Source organism: Dermacentor variabilis, chromosome 4 (assembly GCF_050947875.1).
Source record: "Dermacentor variabilis isolate Ectoservices chromosome 4, ASM5094787v1, whole genome shotgun sequence".
NCBI lineage: Eukaryota > Metazoa > Arthropoda > Arachnida > Ixodida > Ixodidae > Dermacentor > Dermacentor variabilis.
In genome coordinates, this window is record NC_134571.1 from 57,724,657 (window position 1) to 57,746,879 (window position 22,223).

A 22,223-nucleotide genomic window follows, 5' to 3' on the forward strand; every position below is an offset into this window, starting at 1 on the left:
TGATATTGCCTTGCTTAGTAACTCAGGGGACCAATTGCAATGCATGCTCACTGACCTTGAGAGGCAAAGCAGAAGGGTGGGTCTGAAAATTAATCTGCAGAAAAATAAAGTAATGTTTAACAGTCTCGGAAGAGAACAGCAGTTTACGATAGGCAGCAAGGTACTGGAAGTGGTAAGGGAATACATCTACCTAGGGCACATAGTGACCGCGGATCCGGATCATGAGACTGAAATAATCAGAAGAATAAGAATGAGCTGGGGTGCGTTTGGCAGGCATTCTCAGATCATGAACAGCAGGTTGCCATTATCCCTCAAGAGAAAAGTGTAGAACAGCTGTGTCTTACCAGTACTCACCTACGGGGCAGAAACCTGGAGGCTTACGAAAAGGGTTCTACTCAAATTGAGGACGACGCAACGAGCTATGGAAAGAAGAATGACGCGTGTAACGTTAAGGGATAAGAAAAGAGCAGATTGGGTGAGGGAACAAACGCGAGTTAATGACATCTTAGTTGAAATTAAGAAACATAAATGGAGGGGGGGGGGCATGGGCAAGGCATGTAATCAGGAGGGAAGATAACCAGTGGTCATTAAGGGTTACGGACTGGATTCCAAGAGAAGGGAAGCGTAGCAGGGGGTGGGCGTTAGGTGGGCGGATGAGATTAAGAAGTTTGCGGGGACAACATGTCCACAATTAGCACATGACCGGGGTAGTTGGAGAAGTATGGGAGAGGCCTTTGCCCTGCACTGGGCGTAACCAGGCTGATGATGATGATGATGATGACGACGACGTGCCACGATCTGATTATGAGGCACGCCGTAGTGGGGGACTCTGGAAATTTGTACTACCTGGGGTTCTTTAACGTACACCTAAGTCTAACTAAGTACACGGGTGTTTTCGCATTTCGCCCCCCTCGGAATGCGGCCGCCGTGAAAGGGATTCGATCCTGCGACCTCGTGCTTAGCAGCCCAACACTATAGCCACTAAGCAATCACGGCGGTTGACCAAGTATGAAAGCTGGTATGTGGGCAGCGGAGCAAACTTCCCAAGCTGGTATGTTTACGTCGTGGACAGCCTGATACAAGCCCTTATCGAGCGATTCGAGGCGCATGGTGGTGGTGCTTTCTCAAGCTTGTTCAACCTGGTAGGTTTGGCAGGCTGTAACACCGCTAAATATTCTTCAAGTAAGTACAATTGACTACGCCTGCATTTTTAAGCATGGCAGTTATTAGCGAAACGATCACAATGCCAAGTTTGTTTCAGCACTACCGTTTAGGTTGCCCTCCTCGGGCACCTGCCGAGGTGCATGGACAGAGCCAAAGTGCAGTTCTGCTAGTTGATCGTCACCCTCGTTATATTCAGGTCCGCTGCAAGGCGAAGGCCTCTTCAAGCTTTTTTTTTTTGTTTACCTACGTCAATCGCCGACAGGTTCGAAAATTGTTTCCTGTTAGATAAGTATCTGGAATGGATATTTTATCGTTTACTTTCTTTAGATGCAAACGAAGGAGCTGTCGCTCACTAAGGAAGGGAGGAAGAGAGTATTTATTTATTTCACCAGAACGAAAAAAAAAAGAAACAATGGGGCTGGTGCAGTTAGCTTACTAGCAGCGGGGGAGCATTGGGGCATTAGGGTACAGCGGTGAAAGGTGATGATGATGATCATGATAATAATCCGAAACATTGTCACGTACACGACGGGGGATTGAGCAAGAAGCGGGTGGTTGAAAAGAAAAATAGGGCAGTAACAATTAATAATGCCAAATAATGCTAGAATTTAAGGTATGTCCCAATGGGACTTCTTAAGCAAGTTGGTGGGGTTTGCTATAAACGTCGTTTGTGCGCACTCACATCAAGCGCCTGTATGCATATCTCCTCCCCTTAACATGTCTCTTCTGGCGCCCTTACAATGTTTGGAACTTAGAACTTGCATCAGTAATTATTAAAAAGTCGCAGTCTCGCCCGAAAGGCGAAGCATCGATTGTGATAGCAAATTAGTAGACAGCTACACGAAGTAATGATAGTAGCTTTATCGGCTATATCAACTTGGGAACATTCGCTTACTAACGGAATCAACGAGCATGGTGCCAGTGCGCACAAGCAAACGTGAACACATTCCACTCGATGAGCGCGGACACTAGCTGTCAAAACGCTGGCATGGGAGCAAGCGCGGCAGCAGCAGCGAGTGAAGTCACCTTCGTGATGGCTATCGCTTCAGCGCAAACTGAGCGGCGAGACCACAGGACGCGCAAAGATGTGAGCCGTCTGCAGATCGCTTCCAAGATAGGGTGCGCGCGGGGTTGCCATGTGCGCACATGACGGAGTTGAAGCCACCGCCCCCTCCCTCCCGCGCTGCCTCCCCGCTTTCGTCCCTTCCGCACGCGAGATTGAGCCGCGATCGTCTGCTCCATCTGCGCCCGGTCGAGAAATACGCAGTTGCTGCCGCAGCACAACGCCGCCGCCCCTCCTCCTTCCCATCCCCATACGGCCTTTCGCGCGACGGAAGACGGCGCGCTTGCTATCCGCCTTCCTCCCTGGAGCGCGCCAGACTGAGCCCCCATCGTCGGCTTCCCTTGCGTGGTTTCACTCGCACGTGCAGCGTACGGCGCGCGGCGACGGTGTTATCGCCCTTGGACTTTATGCGGAACCTCACGGCGATGGGAGAAACGCACCTGGAGTCTCCATATAATTGTTATCGCAATAATAAAGAAATTAAGAGTCACACGCTGTTCAGCAGTCGTTCTACCACGGGAAGAACGAAGAAAATTCGAAGGGGGAAAAGGAACAAGAGGTGAGTAATTTACAGACTTTTACACGTTACAGAAAACAAATGATCGGTTACACTTGCTCCTTTCAAAAATGTATTTGATTACAGTTACCGATAACTGTCCCACGAAAATAATCGAGCAATTATTAAAAATTGGTCAGTTACCTTAACCTTACTTTCCTGTTTACTTTTATCAACATTGCACAAATACACTAAATAGAACGGGCTGCTCTGGCTCTTTCAAAGCAACCTCTGCAACCGTTCACACGTTGTTTATCTTCGCTAAAAATTGCCTTTCAAAAATTTTTTTGGTAATCTTCCCTCGTTTGCTTGTGAAGACATCTGCAGAGACATTCAAAGCTTCCTCGATGTGTGCGCTGGAGAGAGAGAAGTCATAAGGGAAAAGCAGGAAGGTTAACCAGGCTGAGACCGGTAGGCTATCCTGCGCTGGGGAAAGAGGTAAGACGATTTGCAGTGTGTTGTATTTTACGAGCTCTCGGGCCTCTCGGCGATACTTTACGACTTTCTCCAAAGACGGACAGCCTCACGGCTATCCAACCCGCTCAAAGCTTCCTCACCTGCCCCAACCATCCGGCACCTGCTGGGCCACCCCCAATGGCCTGTCACCAGATTACCCCTCCAGGCGTACCCACTAGGCCCTTGCTGCCGTTTTGCTCTGCCGCTGCCATGGCGACACGTAAACAATCCTCCCTCCAAGCCCCCCCCCCCCCCCCCCTGCACCTGTTTGCGCTGAGCCGTGCTCCCGCAAGGGATGCAGAAGGTAGCGTCAACCTTTCCCCTTTCCCAGAACGAACTACTTCTCTCTTCTCTCTCTGTGTTGTGTTTTACGAGCACCTCTACGAAACACCTCATAAGATAGTGATCACCGAATGCCTGCGATCGGTGCTCGGGTCTGGGTGCCCTGTGATGTGCAGCGCTTCATTGTTGCTGGAGCTGGGGAAGGCGCGCTCCCCATATAGGGCCTGCGAAGAAGTGAAACATCGTCCATAGGTCATTCCTGGGCATCAACGTTCGAAGTGGCTGTCGCTATCGAGCCGAAGAAGCGCCGCTTCAGTTCGTCGGCCAACACCTGGAGGACTTCCGGTGCCCTTCACTCGTTCGCCATTTAGGCTTAAACGACTAATTGTACCAAACGTCAGCAAATGTTGACGTCCCTTGAAAGGGTGCCGGATGCTTATTGTAAGACGGAGACAACCCATCTGCACGTTTTCATTCCTTTGGGCACTGTAGTTCGCGCCAAATTTAAGTTTTCAAGGGTGGGTTATCCGCTATAGCTTGTTTCGTCCGTTAACAAATGTAACTGGTTAAGTGCAATTTGTTATTTTAAAAAGTAATTAAATTACAGGGAACATAACCGGGGAAAAAGTATTAAGTAAACAAAAAACACTACCAAGAAACGTACGCATTTGATTACAAGTGATTAATTACACGTAATTTGTTATGCACAAATCTGGGGTAAAATAAAGAGAAGAGAAACAAACCATAATTACTTGAAGATGGATGAACGGAAACTACTCGAGATTTACGTGAGAATTTCAACGAAGAAGTAAAATTAGCCGTCAGCAGGGTCCACCTTGCGGGATGAACGAGCGCACACTTCGAATTCAGAGTTCCACCGTGTATATATGGCATCGGGTTTCAATTTTGGGGGACACGGACCGTGCATAAGAGCGTTCTGCCAGGGGCCGTGCCCTGGCGCTATCAAATGCAACGTCGTCCAGGTATTGCGTCCACCACGCCGTTCATTGGCATTCCTGCGGCTTAACTCCGTGCAGCCCAGCGAAGGCTAGTGTCAGCCCATCAGTAACGACAGCTGGATGCGTGCAGGCACCAACACCAGGGAAGCTTGAGTGGGGACGGTTGGGCGAAGGGGGCTGGTCAGGCAGCAAGCACCCTGACGGTACGCAAGTTATTGTTTTCTGTCTTTTTTCTTTTCGTTGTGCAACTGCGTGTGTCAGGAGCGTATGCATCTAAAGTTCCCCGCGTGTGCTTTAGGAGCGGTGCAATTATTGGCGACGAATAGCCGGAGCGTATACACTTGTCGAGACGCGGGCTTTCCTGCAAGCGCTGCTGTCCGGCTTCGGTTCTCGCGTCGCGCATTCCTTTCGTTTCACCCCCGCAAGTGGGCGCGCCGCCGGATGCGGCAGACGAGGGAAGAACCGCGGGCTTCTTCGTGGACGCTTCGGCGAAGACGTGCCTGCGCGGCCTGTCGTCGTCCCTTTGTGCCTCTCCTCCAGCGCAGGCGGGCGGGCGGGCGCTCGTTTTCGGGAATCGAAGGGGCATTGGCCGCATAGCCGGCGCAGGCAGCGACGACGTCTCGGTACGCGGCGTGTCAAGTAAGTCGTCACTTTCCTGACGGAAGAACGGACGTAAAATGTCTTCGGTGTAGTTCTACCCGAAGTTCCTTTCGGTTTCCCACATCCCGCATGCTTCGCCGCATTTTCTGCGGATCATATCGCGTAGTTTCTGCGCGTATTGCACTCCCCTAGCGAAAAGAGCGCAAATGCGGGAACCGATGAGGTCAGAAGGACACGGGTCGCTCTACGCTCCGTTGTTATGTCCTCAAATCAAGTTCATGTGCTGCATATACAATATGTTACTTTGTACTAGTGAACAGTGCCATGTCTTGCATTGTTGTTACTTCAATTACTCGCAGACAGTTGCGCTTAGCATATGCATAATAATAATAATAATAATAATAATAATAATAATAATAATAATAATAATAATAATAATAATAATAATAATAATAATAATAATAATAATAATAATAATAATAATAATAATAATAATAATAATAAAGATCCCACGCACTGTGGGAATCGATATTATACGAAGCACTTTACAGGTAGCCAGCTATGTATCATCGTTTGCAGTTCTTCAAAGAGTTACCGGTTATCAACCAACGTGTTTGTGTAAAGCAAGCAGTTGCGTGCGTGACGTGAGCTTGTGTGTGCATGACGAGAGAATCAAGACGACGGCGACGACGATAGCGTGGCGGCGACGGCACGACGACGGTTTTGTTTTTTTATTCCCACTACGAAACGGTTACAACGTCCTCCGTTAAAAGCTGGGTCCATTCCGAAAGCGGTACAATGTCGCGCAGCGTCTTCATTGCGTTGTCTGCAACGAGTAAAATGACTTGGGAACGTGGTAGGGCACCAAAGGCGGCGCACTCGAGCAAAGCGTCTCGAAGCACTAGCTGCCACGAGGCGAGAAAGGCAGGCGCCGCAGGCACGCTCTTGCTCGTGCCGCCCGGGATGTACAGCGGTAGTCTGTGACCGAGTGAAAAACCAGCGCGCACGTGCTCGCGCTCGTGCTATACATGTGACGTGACCAGTGGCGTAGCTAGGCCTTCTAGCACCCGGGGCCCATAGGTCTTCTGTCAACCCCCCTCCCCCCCCGGGTGTAGCCGGCGGGAAATCGGGTGTGTTCAGACGTATATGACAGCCCCCCCCCCCCCCCCCCCCCCCCATCTGGCCCCTTGCACCCGGGGCGCACGGCCCCCCGGCTCCCCCTGTTGCTACGCCACTGGACGTGACGCCAGCGCGAGTCGCCTCAAAGAGGTAGTTGACGCTGACACGAGAAAAAAAAAAAAGAACTTGCGTGCTATCGTGGCCTAACGGTTAGAGCTGCTGTTCTGGGAGGCAGAGGTTCGATCCCACATCGGACACTTGAATTTTCTTTTCGTTGAAAAGGCTCTAAACGAGGCGAGACAGGCCTCACTTAACTACTTATTATACCTACATACTTACCGCAAAGTGTTTTGGGTGAGTTAAAGAATGCTTCGTGTTATTAATAAGTTCCCGGAGAAACCATCGATAATGATTTTCAAAGACAATGTGCTAGCTCATTTGGAAGTTTCATTGAGCGTTATTTTATGTAAACCGCCCGGAGGACGAAGCGAAAGCAATCGCGTGTGTGATATACAAGGAAAGAGCCGCGCATATACCGAATTCTGTCGCGCATTACCTGCAGTTAATATTCTCAAAATTTAAATATGTAAACTGAGAGTGCAAACTACACGGAAAATTCGCCTGTAGAGATGGCTTCTTGAAAGCAATATTCGCATTGAGGCGAAGCCGCACCTGCCTGGAGAAAATAGTAAGAATGCGCTAGCATTGCCGTGAAGTCGCACTGCGCTTCAGCAGTCCGCCGCTGAGCGTGTCTCTGTCGGTCCTGTACCCTCGCGTAAACATAACCTTCAATGACATGCCATCCTGAGCGTCGTCAGAGGTAAAGTAGACGCATTTACCAAGAATACTCGCAGGGAAGAGAGAAGCGGTGCTGAGGCAACACAGTGCGGATTGCAAGTATAACCACCGTAGATAACAGAGAATATTGAAGCCCGTAAATATTTAGCAAAGTTGTATTGAACCTTGACAGAGTGGACTGGAACTATGGTAGCCGGTGAAAAGCTTTCTAATTTCAGAATAACTTCTTCTTGGGCAAGCTGGTGTTTGCTCAGCGTGATCTCCGTAGTGCGAAAACTCGAAAACGAAAGAGAACAGCGAGAGGAAAGGAATGACGAGCACGCTGTTTCACAGTGGTCAGGTGAACTTTTGTAGATTGCGATGATCTCCGAGGGACTTCAGCATCGCCTAAGGATTGTGTCTGGAAACCTCTGCGAGCCATTGGGGATTGCTCTTAACAGTTGACGTTGTTTAGCTAACTTTCCATCTGTATTTTTTGTTTTTCATACTTTACCAGAAGGAGGCGGGGACGAGGGGAAGGGGGGGGGGGCGACAGGGAAAGTGAGATTAAAAGATTGCAGAAGAAAGTGGGAAAAAAGGGCGAAGAAAAAAGATGTGAGTAAACCTGATGATGATATCTACAAGTGAGAAACCTGATGATCTTTCCTCAAAGCGCGATAGAGAGCCACCGCAAAAAGTTCGTGGACAAACTGCAATTGGTGCTTGTGAACATGCCCTACACCGTTTCAAGTAAAAAAAAAAATTGGCGGTGGCTTAGCTCGGCTAAGCCAGGATATACGTAGCGAAAGCTAGGCATAGCCTGGTTAGCCTTGGTTAATCTTGATTGCAAGTCAAGGTTAGCCTGGTTGTCTAGCTATATTACGGCGTTTAGCCAATAGTTCGGCGCGCTGTTCGCCTGTTTCCTGGGCAATTCGCTTCCTCTTCATCTCGTTTCGATGTCGATTCCAGGCCTCCTCCTGCTTATCAGAATTGTCACCGTCCATACTGCCGCCTCAACTGTGGTTGCGGCGCACGCGAGCTCTCCTTTTCAATCATCCGACATGTTATCGGGCATTCGATGCAGCTGGCGAAGCGAGCGGAGGCGAGCGCAACGACGAGGAACGCAGTGTGACGAGAAACGCGGCGTGACGTCATGTGCCTTCTCGGAGCACGGCCACGGCGAAATCGCAAGTTCGCGGCCAGCAAAGCTATCGCTTTAAATGTTTTGCCAGCATATGAATACTTCAAATTTGCCTTACCGATGTTAACTATAGTTGCCGGTAAGCAGGCCGAAAGATACTCCACGTAGCCCGAGATGGTTGCCAAAATATGCTGCTGTTCTCGTAAACGCCTACGAAGGGCTAATCGTTTGCAGGTCTGGTCCAAGTTACATCAAAGAGCCAGCGTAATTTGAAATTTTTTTCTAACCTGTGTGATTCGCCGTTTTCTCCGGTGTCTTCGTATGCAGCGCATGCCGGATTTCCTTGAAACATATAACCAGGAGGTTTGCAGAAAGCACGTTTATTTAGTTGACAACTCCGTCTTTATATTTTTGAACATAAGGTTAATTGACACTACATTTACGTCCACCGAAAACAATTTATCTCACCCGTCCCACTGGCTATGGCGTTTTCTCGCCGAGTACAAGGTCACCGGTTCGTTCCCCGAACGCGACGGCCTTGTTACGGCGTGTGCGTACGCTCGCGTACCGTGCTTTGGGCGGACGTTAGAGAACTCCAGCTGGCCAAAATTAATCCCGCGAACCCTCCGCTATGCCGTTTTTCGTAACCGACGGAGCTGTTTTGGCACGTCAATCTCCATAATCTTGAACAATGAATCCCCAATGGCTTGGCCCACCACGAGTAATGCAACAGTCGCCTCTGAACTCTGCTGCAGAAAGTTGGCTCGCGGGCTTCACCTTCACCTGATGCCGACGATGATCCTTCAAAACGTGGCACGAAACCACGCTGTTGGATGGGCCGAGAATAGGGTGGTTGCACGCGCAGGTAATCACTTGAGGGAAATGAAAAGGGAAAACTGGCAATAGGAGAGTAGTGTGTAATTAGGGAGTATTAAGAAACAGACTCTAAGAAACGTTTGCGCCCTTAGGGGCTCATCGAATGTGGTAAAATCAGTTCTGGGGAATACCGTAAGGCGGAGAAAGGCTCATGAAATGGAAAATTGTCATCCACCCGAATGCAGCACGAGGCCACAAAGGAGACCCACACGGTTTTCTCACGAAGCTTCGCAGTTGAGGAAAGATTCGTCCTGGTCCGGAGACTCGAACCTGGGACCAACGCCTCTCCGGGGCGGTCGCTCTACCATGTATCTGAGCTATATTTAGAATAGAAAGTTTCATTGAGTAAGTTAGACTGGAATAAATCTAGAACAATATTAATGGGAATAGCATGGAAAGTAGGAATCGGCAGCCCCTTGAGACAGCGATGCAACCAAGCCGTGATCATATGTCGCTAACCACTTTCGACTTCCATTAAACGCTAACACGTGTACACTTTTACTGACCGATTGCGTGGATACCAATTGCATGTTTTACACTTATTTTTCTTTAATATTGTGGCATTTTTGGGAACATTTATCGAGTAAATCAGCGCATAACTGTTTGTGCTCGCAGTACTGAGGTAGATATATCCATGCTACGGCTTTTCTTTCGATTTTCGCGTTCCTAGTTTTCCCGATGAACAGTCACCGATGCACCCTTAATAAAGACCAACTGCAACAAACTTTTACTTTGGCTAAATTGTTTGAAGTATGAATAGTGTATATTATCGAAACAATCCCGACTAAGCTGCAGGACTGGTGACATACTAATTACTCGTATTTTAATTAATAGCACTATGGCAGACGACGCGGGGGCGAGGGGGTTAGCAGGTAAGACGCGGATCCCAGAACAGACGAGCGTGGCTGGTCTACGAGACCAGCACTGCGCACCGTGAAATCTCGGAGCTCAGGCCCAGGCGCCAGCCTGGTTCTCGGCGTTGCGTCATTTCAGACGAGCGGTAAATGCAGCGTTTCTTAAATTTTTAGTCTGGGTATCGAACACCTCATTTTTGCCAACTTTTCGCGACAGTCCCACTCGTGCCTCAGAAGTAAAAATTTTTACATAGGCTGATCTATACCTTCGCTATCCGAGACTGGGGTTTTTATGCTATTCCAAAAATGTTATTGCAGTTAACCATTAAAGGGAACGCCAGATCAGTATCAGTGCACTGACAACAGCTCAGTTTCGATGCAGAAGCCTGAAGGAATATATTTTATGAATAGGTGTCTACCTGAAATGCTAGGTCAAGCATTTATTTAATTTTTTTAAATTTAAGCTGAAGAGATGTTGAGGCTATTGTTGGTTAAGTACAATTAGATGTTTCCTTAAGAGTGGACCATCTTACATGCACAATCAAGATTGCCACTGGAGACAGGCACACTACACACTTGCATTAAAATGACCCAGCCCTGGAAAACTGCTTCATTGCAAAATTAAAAAAAAAAAAAAGATGGAGAGATATTGTTCATATGCATTGTTTTCGATCTTTGTAATGTGCTTGGAGTGTTTATCTGCTATGTCATATTAAAGAGTTTAAATATTCTCCAGTGCCAAAAAATGCACTTACTTTCTTGAGCAGCTGCTGGTAGTGCTGAAGAAGCCACAAAGATGAAAATAAGCACAAGCTGCCTTAATAAATAAGGGACGGAAAGACAAAAGATGAAAACAAGAAGGCGACAGCAAGAGCGCTTGTAGCCTTCAACAAAGTGCTTGCATTGTTGCGTTCTTGTTCTCATCTTTAGCAGACCCTTATTTATCATGGATTACCAATTTGCTCGGCACGTATGGCACCACGCGATACTCTTGCTCACCAGCGCTGCATGCAGCAAAGATATGGCGCCCGCCACACATCTTTGCAAGGGGAAGACGCAACAGATCTCCACAGGATTCAAATGGAGGTCTACCTAAATTTATTAAGATTGAGCAAAATTTTCACAACGATGTACGGGCGTGCCTGTCCGTGGTGTAGCGACTTGCCACCATCTTTGTACCAGATCTCATGGGGATGCCAAAATAGACCACCTAGTTTAAATGCCTACTTAGGTATAATCTAACCAACACACTGGAGCAATGGGAGGCCCAACTCGCCAGCTCAGATCCGAAGGTGCAGAAGGCCTTGGTCACGTTCGGCTGGACTTGGGGCGCCACCCCTCAAGCTCCTAATCCCCTATCCCCCTTTCCCCAATTCAATAGAGTTATTCTCTCTCTCTCTCTCCTTTCTGTGGCATGTCATTTGCCTTTATTTTATTTTAAACTTCCGTGTAGCCAAAAGGAGTGCGTCTGTGTGCATCAGCATGGAGGCAGAATGCTTAAACATGTTGTATTCCACTAAGAAGGAACAAGATTGTGTGGGACTGTGCAAAGCACTGCAGAGTAGATAACCCTAGTGATGCTTTGCCAGTGACAGATACAGGACATGATATCAGTACTGACAAACATTTATTACACAAAAAGCTAGGAACGACACTTGGAGACATGATTTGAGACGTAACATTTGGTTGGGGCCCAGACTTTAGCAGACCCAACGAAGCTGAACACAAGCTTTTGTAAAACATTTTCAACATTTCCACTGATCAATGAACCATAAAAGAAACATAATGAAGCAAATAATTTATAACAAAAAAGGTTCACAGGATCTTTTGACACAGATGGCATAAGAAAAAAAAACATCTACGATTCACAATTAAATGTTGGACATTGGCCTTCTGTGAACACCAATTATGGACACTATGATAAAGCTGATGCAATTCAAAAGGAGGTGAACAATAAAAAGTAGGTTTAACATTTTCACATCATTCATAAAGTACAGCAACCAAATGAAAAATTATGGGCCCTCCCACAGAAACTCACAGCAAAACCTTCACTAGCACACGTGAAAAGTAACACATGCACCCATACAAAGAGATACAAAAGACGGCAAATGGGAACAGCAAACAAAACAAGTCGAAAACAGGAGCCGGTGAACATATGTACAAATGGTTCTCATTTCCAATGCCTTAACACAATAGCAAAGAGAAAAATAACAGTAAAAAAAAACACACACACATTTGTCTGATAAAACAAGCACTTCAAGAAATAAAAAGACGAAAAAATAAAGTCAACAATGAATTTACAATCGATGGCGAAGATGGCAAAAAGAGAACACAGAACAAAGCTCAGACAGAAGACCCAAGCAACAACATGAGGGGAGAGAAGAGCGGATATAAACTAAATGTGAATTCCACTAATCAATCTGGGGCAATTTTTTTTTTTGTCACTTGCTCTGCTGTAGATAGAACTTGTTTTCCATTAGCTGAATCGTAGCCAGTTTGCATTTTCGTCTCGTTGTTTGGAATCAACTTGCACTGCGAGTTGATAGCTTGATTTCACTCCAATAACAGGGCATTTAACTCAACCAGGAAGTTCTGGAGTATGCCACATCCTGCCAGCTGCGCATGGCAACTTCAGCAATAATCCATTGTGGAGCGTTACGTTTTTCACTGGCAGAATTGGGTCTGTGAAATTCGAGCCTAATAAGGCACCTTCTCCAAGATGACAGGTGGAATTCACCATAACAAACACTTGGCATGGTGGCTACAGCTCCCTCTATAAACCTGGTATTTAATAAACAAGGTGGTCCTAGAGACTCACAGAAAGAGAGGAAAAAAAGAAATGTGTATACAAATCTTTTTCTATAGCCTTCGCCCTCCACCCCTCGCGTATAAAAAATTCTTTCACTCTCTCACCACCTCAACTTAGATGCTGCAAATGTTGCCTATGTGTGGTAATAATGAACAATGCACAGAGGACTCTGGCGCCGTGCAGACCTAACACCAACTGACGACGCTCGCTCTGGCGGGCAATGGCCATGTGTGGCGTGGCAGCTGGTGACATGAGATATAAATTAGGATGGGTGTACACATCTGTGACATGAGTGAATGTTGTGAATGTTATACCCACCTGGTTATAACTGTCTCTCTCATCTACACATGCACACATGGCAAAAGAAAATAAACTCTCGCTCAAAAGAACAAAAAAATAAAGGTCTCAAAATGCACAAAAAAAGAACGAAGCCATACAAGCGTGTAATGCCGCGAGTGGAAAGAATTACCTCGGAACATAAGACTGCACAGTGTTGCTCGGCCAACGCAACTACATGAACATTACATAATGGCAGAGGATGCTATGAAAAGCCTTTCGAAATAAACATAGATATGACACATCAATAAGAACACAATGCTGTTTTCTATAATAAAGTCTTAACACTATCTGAAAGCAGCCGCTGCTGCCCTAGATTTGCATTGAGGTAAAAATCTCAGCTTTGAAGCAAAGGCAAAGGAGAAAAACGAAAAAAGAGGGGAAAAAAATGCATTACCCGTAAAATTCACAGGCTCTCTCATAGTGGCCATCCCCACCAAATGGAGGTGTCATGATGGTGTGTTGTGTCATTCAGATGGCATGTCCAAGTGTGATTGTTGTGTCCATGTTTATGTAGGTGTGTATGTTTGTGACAATGAATGCAAATGCATCATCAAGAAATGGAGCTCAATGATAGATGAGTGCTACCTTACAGGGATGATGTCTGCTGAGATTCATACATGGGGACAAAGAATTAAAAAGAGAGAAAAAAAAGGAAGAAAAGGAGGACTGGTGAAAAAAAAAAGCCACATATGTACTTGAAACGAGTAATAATAATAATAATAATTAAAAAAGATGTGTATGACATGTCTTAAATATAACAGCAGATGGCACACACGCACACCACTACAAATATAGCTTCTGACAAACACATTTCGATCATGAGGTTTTTCGAGAGGACAAAGGACACACACCGATCTTTATTCCTTGGAAGAGGTAAAAGTATGAGCTATGCACAGTGCCAACCATGAATATGCCACGAGAGAAGGAGCACAGAGAAACAACACAACTGCGAGAATATTTTTGCTCTGTCGCTGTCACCAACATATGAACACTTCACACAAAACACATCAGTGTGCCGATGCAGACGGGATAAACTCAGTAATAAAAGTCATCGGACAAGTAACTGCTTTTCCTATGAGACAATGAGTGAGGCATGCTTGCAGCCAGCTTGCATGGTCTGGTGTGTACAGATAAGTGTGCCATATAATATTTATATATATATATATAATCTTTGTATGCTGCAAAAACTGCTTCGTGTGAAAAAATTTAACTCCTCCTTCTCTCTCTCTCTTTCCCCAAAGGAACCACCCGCAGACCATTGCACTAGACTTGCACGATTTCTTACACTGTACAGCCCCCGAGAATCTTTCCCCGCCCCATATATTACAGACTAAACGGAAGCATGATCCACCATTCCGCTGTGCTTCTGCTATCGCCGTCTTCCATTGCCTCCTCGTCACTCTACCTTCTTTCTTTTTCTCCCCATCTCCTCCTACTGCTTTCATCAGATCACAAATCCCAATGTGTGTCCAAATAGACATGGTATACTCTCTAATCTGGTCTTTAGAAGACATTGGGAGCACAGTACAGCTTACACAATCAATGCCACAAGCCCAAGGACCTTGGCGAAGCTTTTACCGGGCTGATCAGTGCAGAGCCAAAGAGAAGAAAGAAAGGTTCAATACAAACTTATGTACACTGCTTGCGCTAGCTGACAAAATGTCCTTAACGTTGAACAAGAGTTGTACATTGACAGACCAGGCTTATCCCACTGAACAATGACAGCATAATGAAACATATTAGGTGCACTGAGAACCAACCCTGCAGGGGTAACCAAATTTCATGTCGAGGTAGTGAGCTAACTTCGAACTTCGGGCATGATAACATGGCCGTGTTTACCACAGGCCACTAGATAATTATAAACAGCCATTGTGGCATGCTTCATTATTATGGCAAAGGGTGGGTAACAAAGAATCAAGGAAATGTGGGGAGAAAAAGGAGGACACGCGCAAAAATCCTGCTGTTTCTGTCCAGAGATAGCAAAAGAGCAAGTTGTGTAAAATGGTGTTCAAACTAAGTAAAATGAACCACGAGGCAGTGACAGCACTGCGTGACAAAAGTTTTACGAGTTTTTGTCCCTATAACCTGGAATGCACTTTCCCAGAAGTGTCTCGGCATGTCCGTTACCCTGCCCACGCAGTGTCAAACAAGTGAAGAACGCTGTGGTTTGGTATACGTATATGTGTGTCCCTGTCGGCATGTATCTTCTTGTGTGCATGTGTGTTCATTTCCACTAGTGGCGCTTTGTATTGTGTGTGGGTGTGTACCCTCCAGATTTGTTTTTTGTTGCGGCCAAGCAATAGCGCAGAAGAGCGAGAGAGGGTGAACCGGGCTCCCCCCACCCCCGGGAGAAAGTGGCCTCCACGGGGAGACAGCCGTTAAGAGTGGTTGGCCACAATGACCCCGGGCCGGCGCGTTGCCGTGCCACACTGGATCACCTGCTGACGCAGCGCAGGCTCGTGGACCACCAGGACGTTTAAGCTGCTGCGTAGCATGCTGCCACCATTGGCTTCTGGGGTGCTCAACTGCTCGGGGGTGGCGCTGCGGGGTTCATCGTCCCGAAACAGGTGGTCCCCTTCGAGATGTCGAATGGCCTCCACGATGGTTTCCAAGTTTTGGCGGGACGTGCTGGCATGGTATGGCGACGTGCACGGAGAGGACTGAAGCGGTGGCACCGCAGCCTCTTCCCGCGTAGCCACAGTGGGGGTCACCGCCACTGCAGCAGGAGCTGCGGGCTGCATGGAGTGTGTACTCAGGTCCTGGGGCAGGTCGACTGCGGGGCTGGGCAGAGGCTCCGGCGGCTGAGGGTGCGCCCTTGGCGGGCTGGCACTGCCTGCTGGCAAGGCGACAGGCGCCGGTGCCGGAGAGAACTGCGATGTCGCCAGCACCTGCTGTTCCAGGGGAGGCTGGGCCACCACCACAGCAGCATTTGTTGCTTCAGCGACTTCCTGCGAAGTTCGAAAAAAGGCGAGGCAAAGTTTTGAGTTTTGATACATCAGTGAGCAGAACATCGAAAGTTTTATGTGGTGGAAATGAGGATGCTGAAATAGATGCTGCACCGAAGATCGAAGGATGTGTGGAGTAACACAAAGCCCATCTGAGAAAGACACAATAGAAAGAGCCAAGGCTCAAGAGCAAAGCCCAAGATGGGACATCTATTTAACGAAGAGGGGTTGGTGCTTTGCTCGCAATCCTCCTTAGTCCCTGCGCCCTCGAATTGGGACAGAAGCTTGAGTGTGTCCATTCAACAAACAAACATGTTTATCTACTCAAAATTAAAATTTCTCGCCTCAGGAGATTGTACTTTTTTTCACCTCCGTAAGATGGCACTCCTAGTTCAGAGACGGTAAAGCAAAGCGTGTCCCAAAATGGCATCTGGGAGCAACAGCGCGCGCTCCCTCCCATCCTCAGTGTGAGTACTTTTTCTTCTTGTCACATAATAACCATTGAATTGGAGAATAGCTTACGTGTTTTGAAGGGTGTGCACACAGTTTGAGTCAGGTTTAGCGTGTGTACTTTGCTGCAGTTTTTTGTTAGGCGCTTGTCAACTTCGATGTCTATACGTCTATGACTTTCAGCAAGGTACTTGACTGACAATGAGATCCAGGCACTGCTGCAAGAGAGTAATGCCGATCTATCGGATTCGGAGGACGTCGACAGTTCTGTTAACAATCTGGACGAAGATAGTGACACAGAATCAGATATCTAGAACAGCCCTGACGCCGTAAACCACCATCGACAAACAGGACAGATTGCACACAAGTGGAGTAGCGGAACGTAAGTACTTTCGTTGTTCAAAACTCGCAATAAGTGAATAAAAGAGCAACGTGAGGCCAATATTAGTAAAGGTTTAAACCTAAATATGCCTTTACCTTTCATTCACATTTCCTGGCTTGACAATAGAAGATGAGGAAGTGCTGTGTAGCGAGGGATACCAAAACCTGGACACACCTATGAAGTATTTCTTCAAATACTTTCGTGAAGTGTTCTGGGAACAGAGTGCATTCCAAACAAACCTGTATTCCTTTCAGGCTAGAGGGAAGTTGGTTCAAACAGATTCAAAAGAACTCAAGATCTTTATGTGTATCCACATTGCCACAGGGATTCTAAAGCTGCCGAAGGTGAGACTTAACTGGTCTCAAATGTTCAGAGTGGACCTGATTGCACAGGCAATGACCAGAAATAAGTTTTTTGAGCTTAAGAGCTATGTTCGCTTTGTTGACCTCCTGTACATAACGACCGAAGAACGAGAAGAGAACAGACTGTTTCTGGCAACGTCCATTCTCATCTCGTTTAGGAATGCCTGCTTGGACATACCTCGGTCTCATGAGGTGTCAATTAATGAGCAGATGATTCCTTTTTCAGGAAGGTGCCCTTCTAGGCAATGTGTACCTTCCTAGCCAAGTCCCTTAGGTCTAAAGAACTTCGTAATGGCATCACCAGACGGCTTGGTTCTGGACTTTGCTATTTATGTTGGCAAGAGCACCGTCTCCGATGAGGATATGTGGGAGTTTGGTCTTGGCAGGAGCATCATCAAGAAACTTTCGGAAACTTTGAAAAGGGACCGAGATACTTTTGTCTACCCAGACAGGTACTTCAGAGGCCTCAAGATTGCTGAGCACCTGGTCAGAAAAAATGTGTTTTTAACAGGAACTGTGATGGCAAACCGGATAGGAGGTGTTGCACCTACAATGTCACAGGACCGGGATATGCAACGTGGTGATTAAGCCATCACGGTGCATAGGGACGGCAAAATGTGCATTGTGAAGTAGAGGGACAATAAATCTGCTCTAGTTTTATCCACCGCATTTGGCATAGCGCCCGAAGCAAGCTGCCAGATATGGTCCAAGAAAGATAAAAAAAAAAGGTCAAAGTGAAACAGCCGGATGCAGTTGTGAAATACAATGCGTTCATGGATGGAGTGCACCTGATAGACCGTTTCATCTCCTACTATCGGATCTCTATGCGAACTAAGAAGTGGACCGTCCGCATGCTCGTGCAGTTCTTTGACATGGCCTGCTGCAATGGCTGGATTGAATATAAGAGAATGTGTGAACAAAATATGACTTCAAAGCAGCAAAGGCTTGACCTCCTTGAGTTAAAATGAACATTGCTGTCGCACTAATTCAAGCAGAAACGCAGAGATTTAAAGATCAAAGAGAATGAAGCAGAAAGTGAGGAGGAAGAGGCACGAGAAAGTGCACCACAGAGCGGCAGAATCGTATCTTTGGCCCCAGATGACGTAAGGTATGATATAACTGGGCACTTTCGGAGCACCAAAAGCTGGGCTCACACAATAGATGCCGAAATCCAGGCTGCAGTGGGAAATCAAGAGTAAAATGCACTAAGTGTGGAGTGTTTCTCTGCCTGCAAAACGGCAACTGCTTTCTGAGCTTTCACACCTGTTGAGTCCTACAGTCCTCGATCAGGGACAACAAAGTTTCGTTACTTCTCTTCTTCGTTCCAGATCAAGTTATTTTTTCTGTGCTTACTTGTGTTTAGAAGTGCCAAATAAAAAAGTTTCATACAAACTGCCCTTGGGGCTGAAGTGGCTAAGGCACTGAGGAATGGTGCCTGCAGCAAAACGGAAACACAGAGAGCAGGAAAGCTTAGCAGGAGAACTGCAGAAAAGGGAAACACTCTAATGTGGGGTGATGATAGGGGTGGGGGGGGGCAGCCAACCCTCCAATGTTTCCTCTCGAATGAAAATAGGCAATCATGCATTGAAAAGTGAATGAAGTGAAAGTGCTTTACTACAAAAGGAATAGCATTTCTACTACAATCATACAGCTGGCAATATTTATTATACAATTTTGACTATTCCTGGTGATACTGCCGACTCAAGTAAAGCGTCAAACACTTTGTTGCAGAAGCACTGCACACAGCCAAAAATAGTAATTACCTCTGTTTTGACCTTGTGATGAGGTGCTGCAGCAGGTGCCTCCCTGATCCGCTCAGTGTAGGCTTGCGCTTCCATTCCTCGTGCCTGGTCCTCTAGGATCATCCGCAGCCTTCTCTCACGTTCAAGCTGCACTCTGAGGTCTACAAGCTCACGCAGGACGTCTTCCTTTGTCTCTGTGTCTTGTGGGCTCATGCCAGCGATTCCCTCATCATCCACTGCAACAAAAAGTATGCCATAAAACAATTAAAGTCAGGACTGGATGATTCAAAAATAAGTAAATACATGATGGTCCAATATCAAAGGGCATGCTCCATATGTATTTTTGACCGTTGACTGTTCTCAATTTCTGCAGTCGTATTAAAAAGAGTACCATGCAACAACCCCTTGGACATGAACACTGTTTGGCATACATCAGCAAGTGATATTCCAAGAAATACTTCTGAAGTTGTCACTGTTTGGAACATCACTTAGGTGCCCCTTTTCTAATGGGACGTCCTGTGCATAGTGCATTACCAAGGCTCTGAAACAACGAGCAATCACACTAGTATACTGGCGATGATTAAAAATGCTCACAATAGCCTGACTGATATGCTTAAAGTACATGCAATATTACCCTAACTTGCCAACCCAGGCATTCTCAACAAGAGTCTAGACGTCTGTTCTTCTCTGAAGCTAGACTATTGTTACATAGCAAGGAGTGCAATCAGTGAAAAGGTAGCCAGTGGCATTAACGTTAGAAACTACTGTACTCTCCTGTGCTCTGGAACAATATAGTGAATTTATTGGTGGTTTCTTGAATATGTCTCTCCAGTTGTACCCCAGCAGGAATGAGTGTTTCGATTCCACAGACGTACCAAAAAAAAAAAGAAATAGAGAGAGGGAGAAAGATGCAGGGAAGAGAAGATGAAAATATGCAGCAATGCTTACTGTTGTCTCCTTTCTTGCGCTTGGGCAGGGGCGAATCTGAAGAGGAGCCATCACTGTCTTGGCTCATCTGGCAGTTGAGGAGGCGCTTCAGTTGGCTGTTCTGTGACAGCAGGCGCGTTTTCTCCTGCTCCAGCTGGTAGATGTACTCAGCAGTGTGCTGTAGTATGGCAGCCTGCACAGATACAGCACAAAAGAGAAAAAAAATAAACAAGTGTTCAGGACTTCTGTGGGCATGCGAAGAAGGAAAGAAAGTTGCAGTTAAAATATAGGAAAAAAAATATATTTCGAGCTACATGCAGTGTACTGTATTGGTAATGGAAAATTCGACAGCTACAAAAACGTAAAGTTGTATGTGGGCTTTTTTTTTTTTTTTTTATGCACCTTAGATATACAACATAGCGTTCACAACCTGTTACCAAATTGGTTATTGTAGTAAGGAATTGCACGCCTATTCCTACACATGGGTTCCGAGCTGGGCTAGCTTTTTTTTACGTTCATTTTGGCAAAACAGCGCAGGCGACTTTGTGAGTGCATGCAAAAGCGCTTGATTGCCTCGAACGCCCTTCTCCGGCTTGGGAAGTGCGACGGGCAGTGCGAGATGCGGTCCCATATGCGGCCCTTCGCGCATATGGGACCCCCCTCCCTTCCTCGTCCGAGTGCGCGGTCCGATCGAGGTGTCGACGGCGGCGTCGAACGGAAGTGGGGCGTGGGAGTCGTCGGCAGCCGCTCGACCGGATGCCTCGATTCGAAGCGGATGCCGTCGACAGCAGCTGAGTGACGCGCCCGCTCGCTCCGAGCTGCCCAGCCTGCCAGCCGCAACACGGCATCACGCGCCGCGTCTCGGGGCTCCGAAGAACGCGCGATGTGTGTTAATTGTTAAGAACCCCTTACGTGCGCTGATTAATGTATTTGCTTGTACAATACTGCGATAATTACGGCCGCATAAGGCAATAAAAAATCCTGAATGCGCAGCACGACGGTTACATTGGACGAAGAGATCGATAAAGGATTCTGTAACCGCGATAAACACCAGTAGAGAGAGAGAGAGACAGAGACAGAGAGGTAACGAAGAAATAAAGCGCCCGATTATTTCGTGGCACTATGTATGGAACGTTTGAGAAATCTATCTGCTGCTATATCTCCATAGAAAGCCTATCGAAGTCAACAAAACTTGAACAGAAATAAAACAACATTCCTATAACAAAGGGCCGGCTTCAGCGGTACAAGACTACTTTCCAGACTAATATCTTATCTAAGTAGCACAATACTTAGTATCAAAAACCCCGCGGCCCTTCATCACCCTGATCGGGCGTGTTGTTTATCGCGCAGCGTTTTGGCCGTGCCCGTCGCATGGAAAATCCCGCGTTCCAGGTCGCTCCTCGTGTCCGCGAGCACGCACACAAACGCGCACTGCCTGGCGCGCCTCTCTTCCGCCCCTCGTGTGCCATTTCGGGTAGCACCGGTCGATCACGACAGCCGCGCACCCTTGCTTTCTCTATTCGCCCCCGTAACCGGCGAACACGCCATCGACCTGCGAGCGCACGACGCTGCTGCTGGAGTTCTCTGAACAACGCCGCTCGGCAGCAAACACGGAAGGAACACTGTTGTGCTTTCGACGTGCTGGCTTAAGTTCGTCGCGCAGGGCTCTTTTACCACTGCAGCAATTATTTGTACACGCAAAACTTTGGCGATTCATCAGCGAGCTCGACAGGCAAACGTGTACAACCGCTACTCTGGCGATGCAGCGGCTGTGGTGTTCAACTGCTGGTTAGGAGGGCCTCAAAGCTCGGCTTCCGGTCGCGATTGTGACGGCGCAATGGCGGAAGGAGAGAGAGAGAGAGAGAGAGAGAGAGAGAGAGAGAGTAGCGTCCATGTACTTACACGGGCGCTACAGCTACGTAAGACTGTGCACAAGTTTTCAAAATTAATATCGAGTTCTCCACTAGGACGCCCCTCATAACGCAGAGGCAAGTGTAAGGCGGAAAACTGGCATCAATTATTTATTAGCGAATTTCCCTAACAGCGCATCCATAGTAGGCAGATGCAATCAGCATGCGTGAAGCACAAGGCAATCGCGCACGCTATTTCACAGCCCTCTATCATCGACCAGAAGCACGAAAAAAAGATATTTTTTTTTCTCAACACAACGGAAGAGTGGAACCTAGCGACGCTGAGAGAAAAGAAGAAAGCGAATGCTCTTTTTCTGCGTGAAGGCGCACAGTGGCGAAAACTAAAGACGGCCGGCCATATAGCGCTATAAGCGCTACCGCTTTCGAGCCCTCCTGGGCGAGCAGCAAGGACCCTATACTACACACCGCAGCTGCTTGGATGAACATGTGCTCTCATGGTCAACTGCGCGCGCCGGCGCTCAAATTAGCGAAAACGAAGGGAGGAGACGA

The 22,223-nt window shown here is 47.2% G+C and overlaps 1 protein-coding gene across 2 annotated transcripts in view; it reads right to left on the bottom strand.

The window, feature by feature from the left end:
• Positions 1 to 11,457: 11,457 nt before the first annotated feature.
• Positions 11,458 to 22,223, bottom strand: part of crp (transcription factor cropped) — a 68,696-nt gene continuing 57,930 nt past the window's right edge. For both annotated transcript variants that reach the window (XM_075689188.1, XM_075689189.1), the window contains exons 3-5: positions 19,825 to 19,996; positions 18,898 to 19,112; positions 11,458 to 15,943 (exon numbers count right to left, since the gene is read on the bottom strand). In XM_075689188.1, the coding sequence (XP_075545303.1) occupies positions 15,374 to 15,943; positions 18,898 to 19,112; positions 19,825 to 19,996 (957 nt within the window). In that variant the 3' untranslated portion in view covers positions 11,458 to 15,373. The remainder of the gene's footprint in view (positions 15,944 to 18,897; positions 19,113 to 19,824; positions 19,997 to 22,223) is intronic.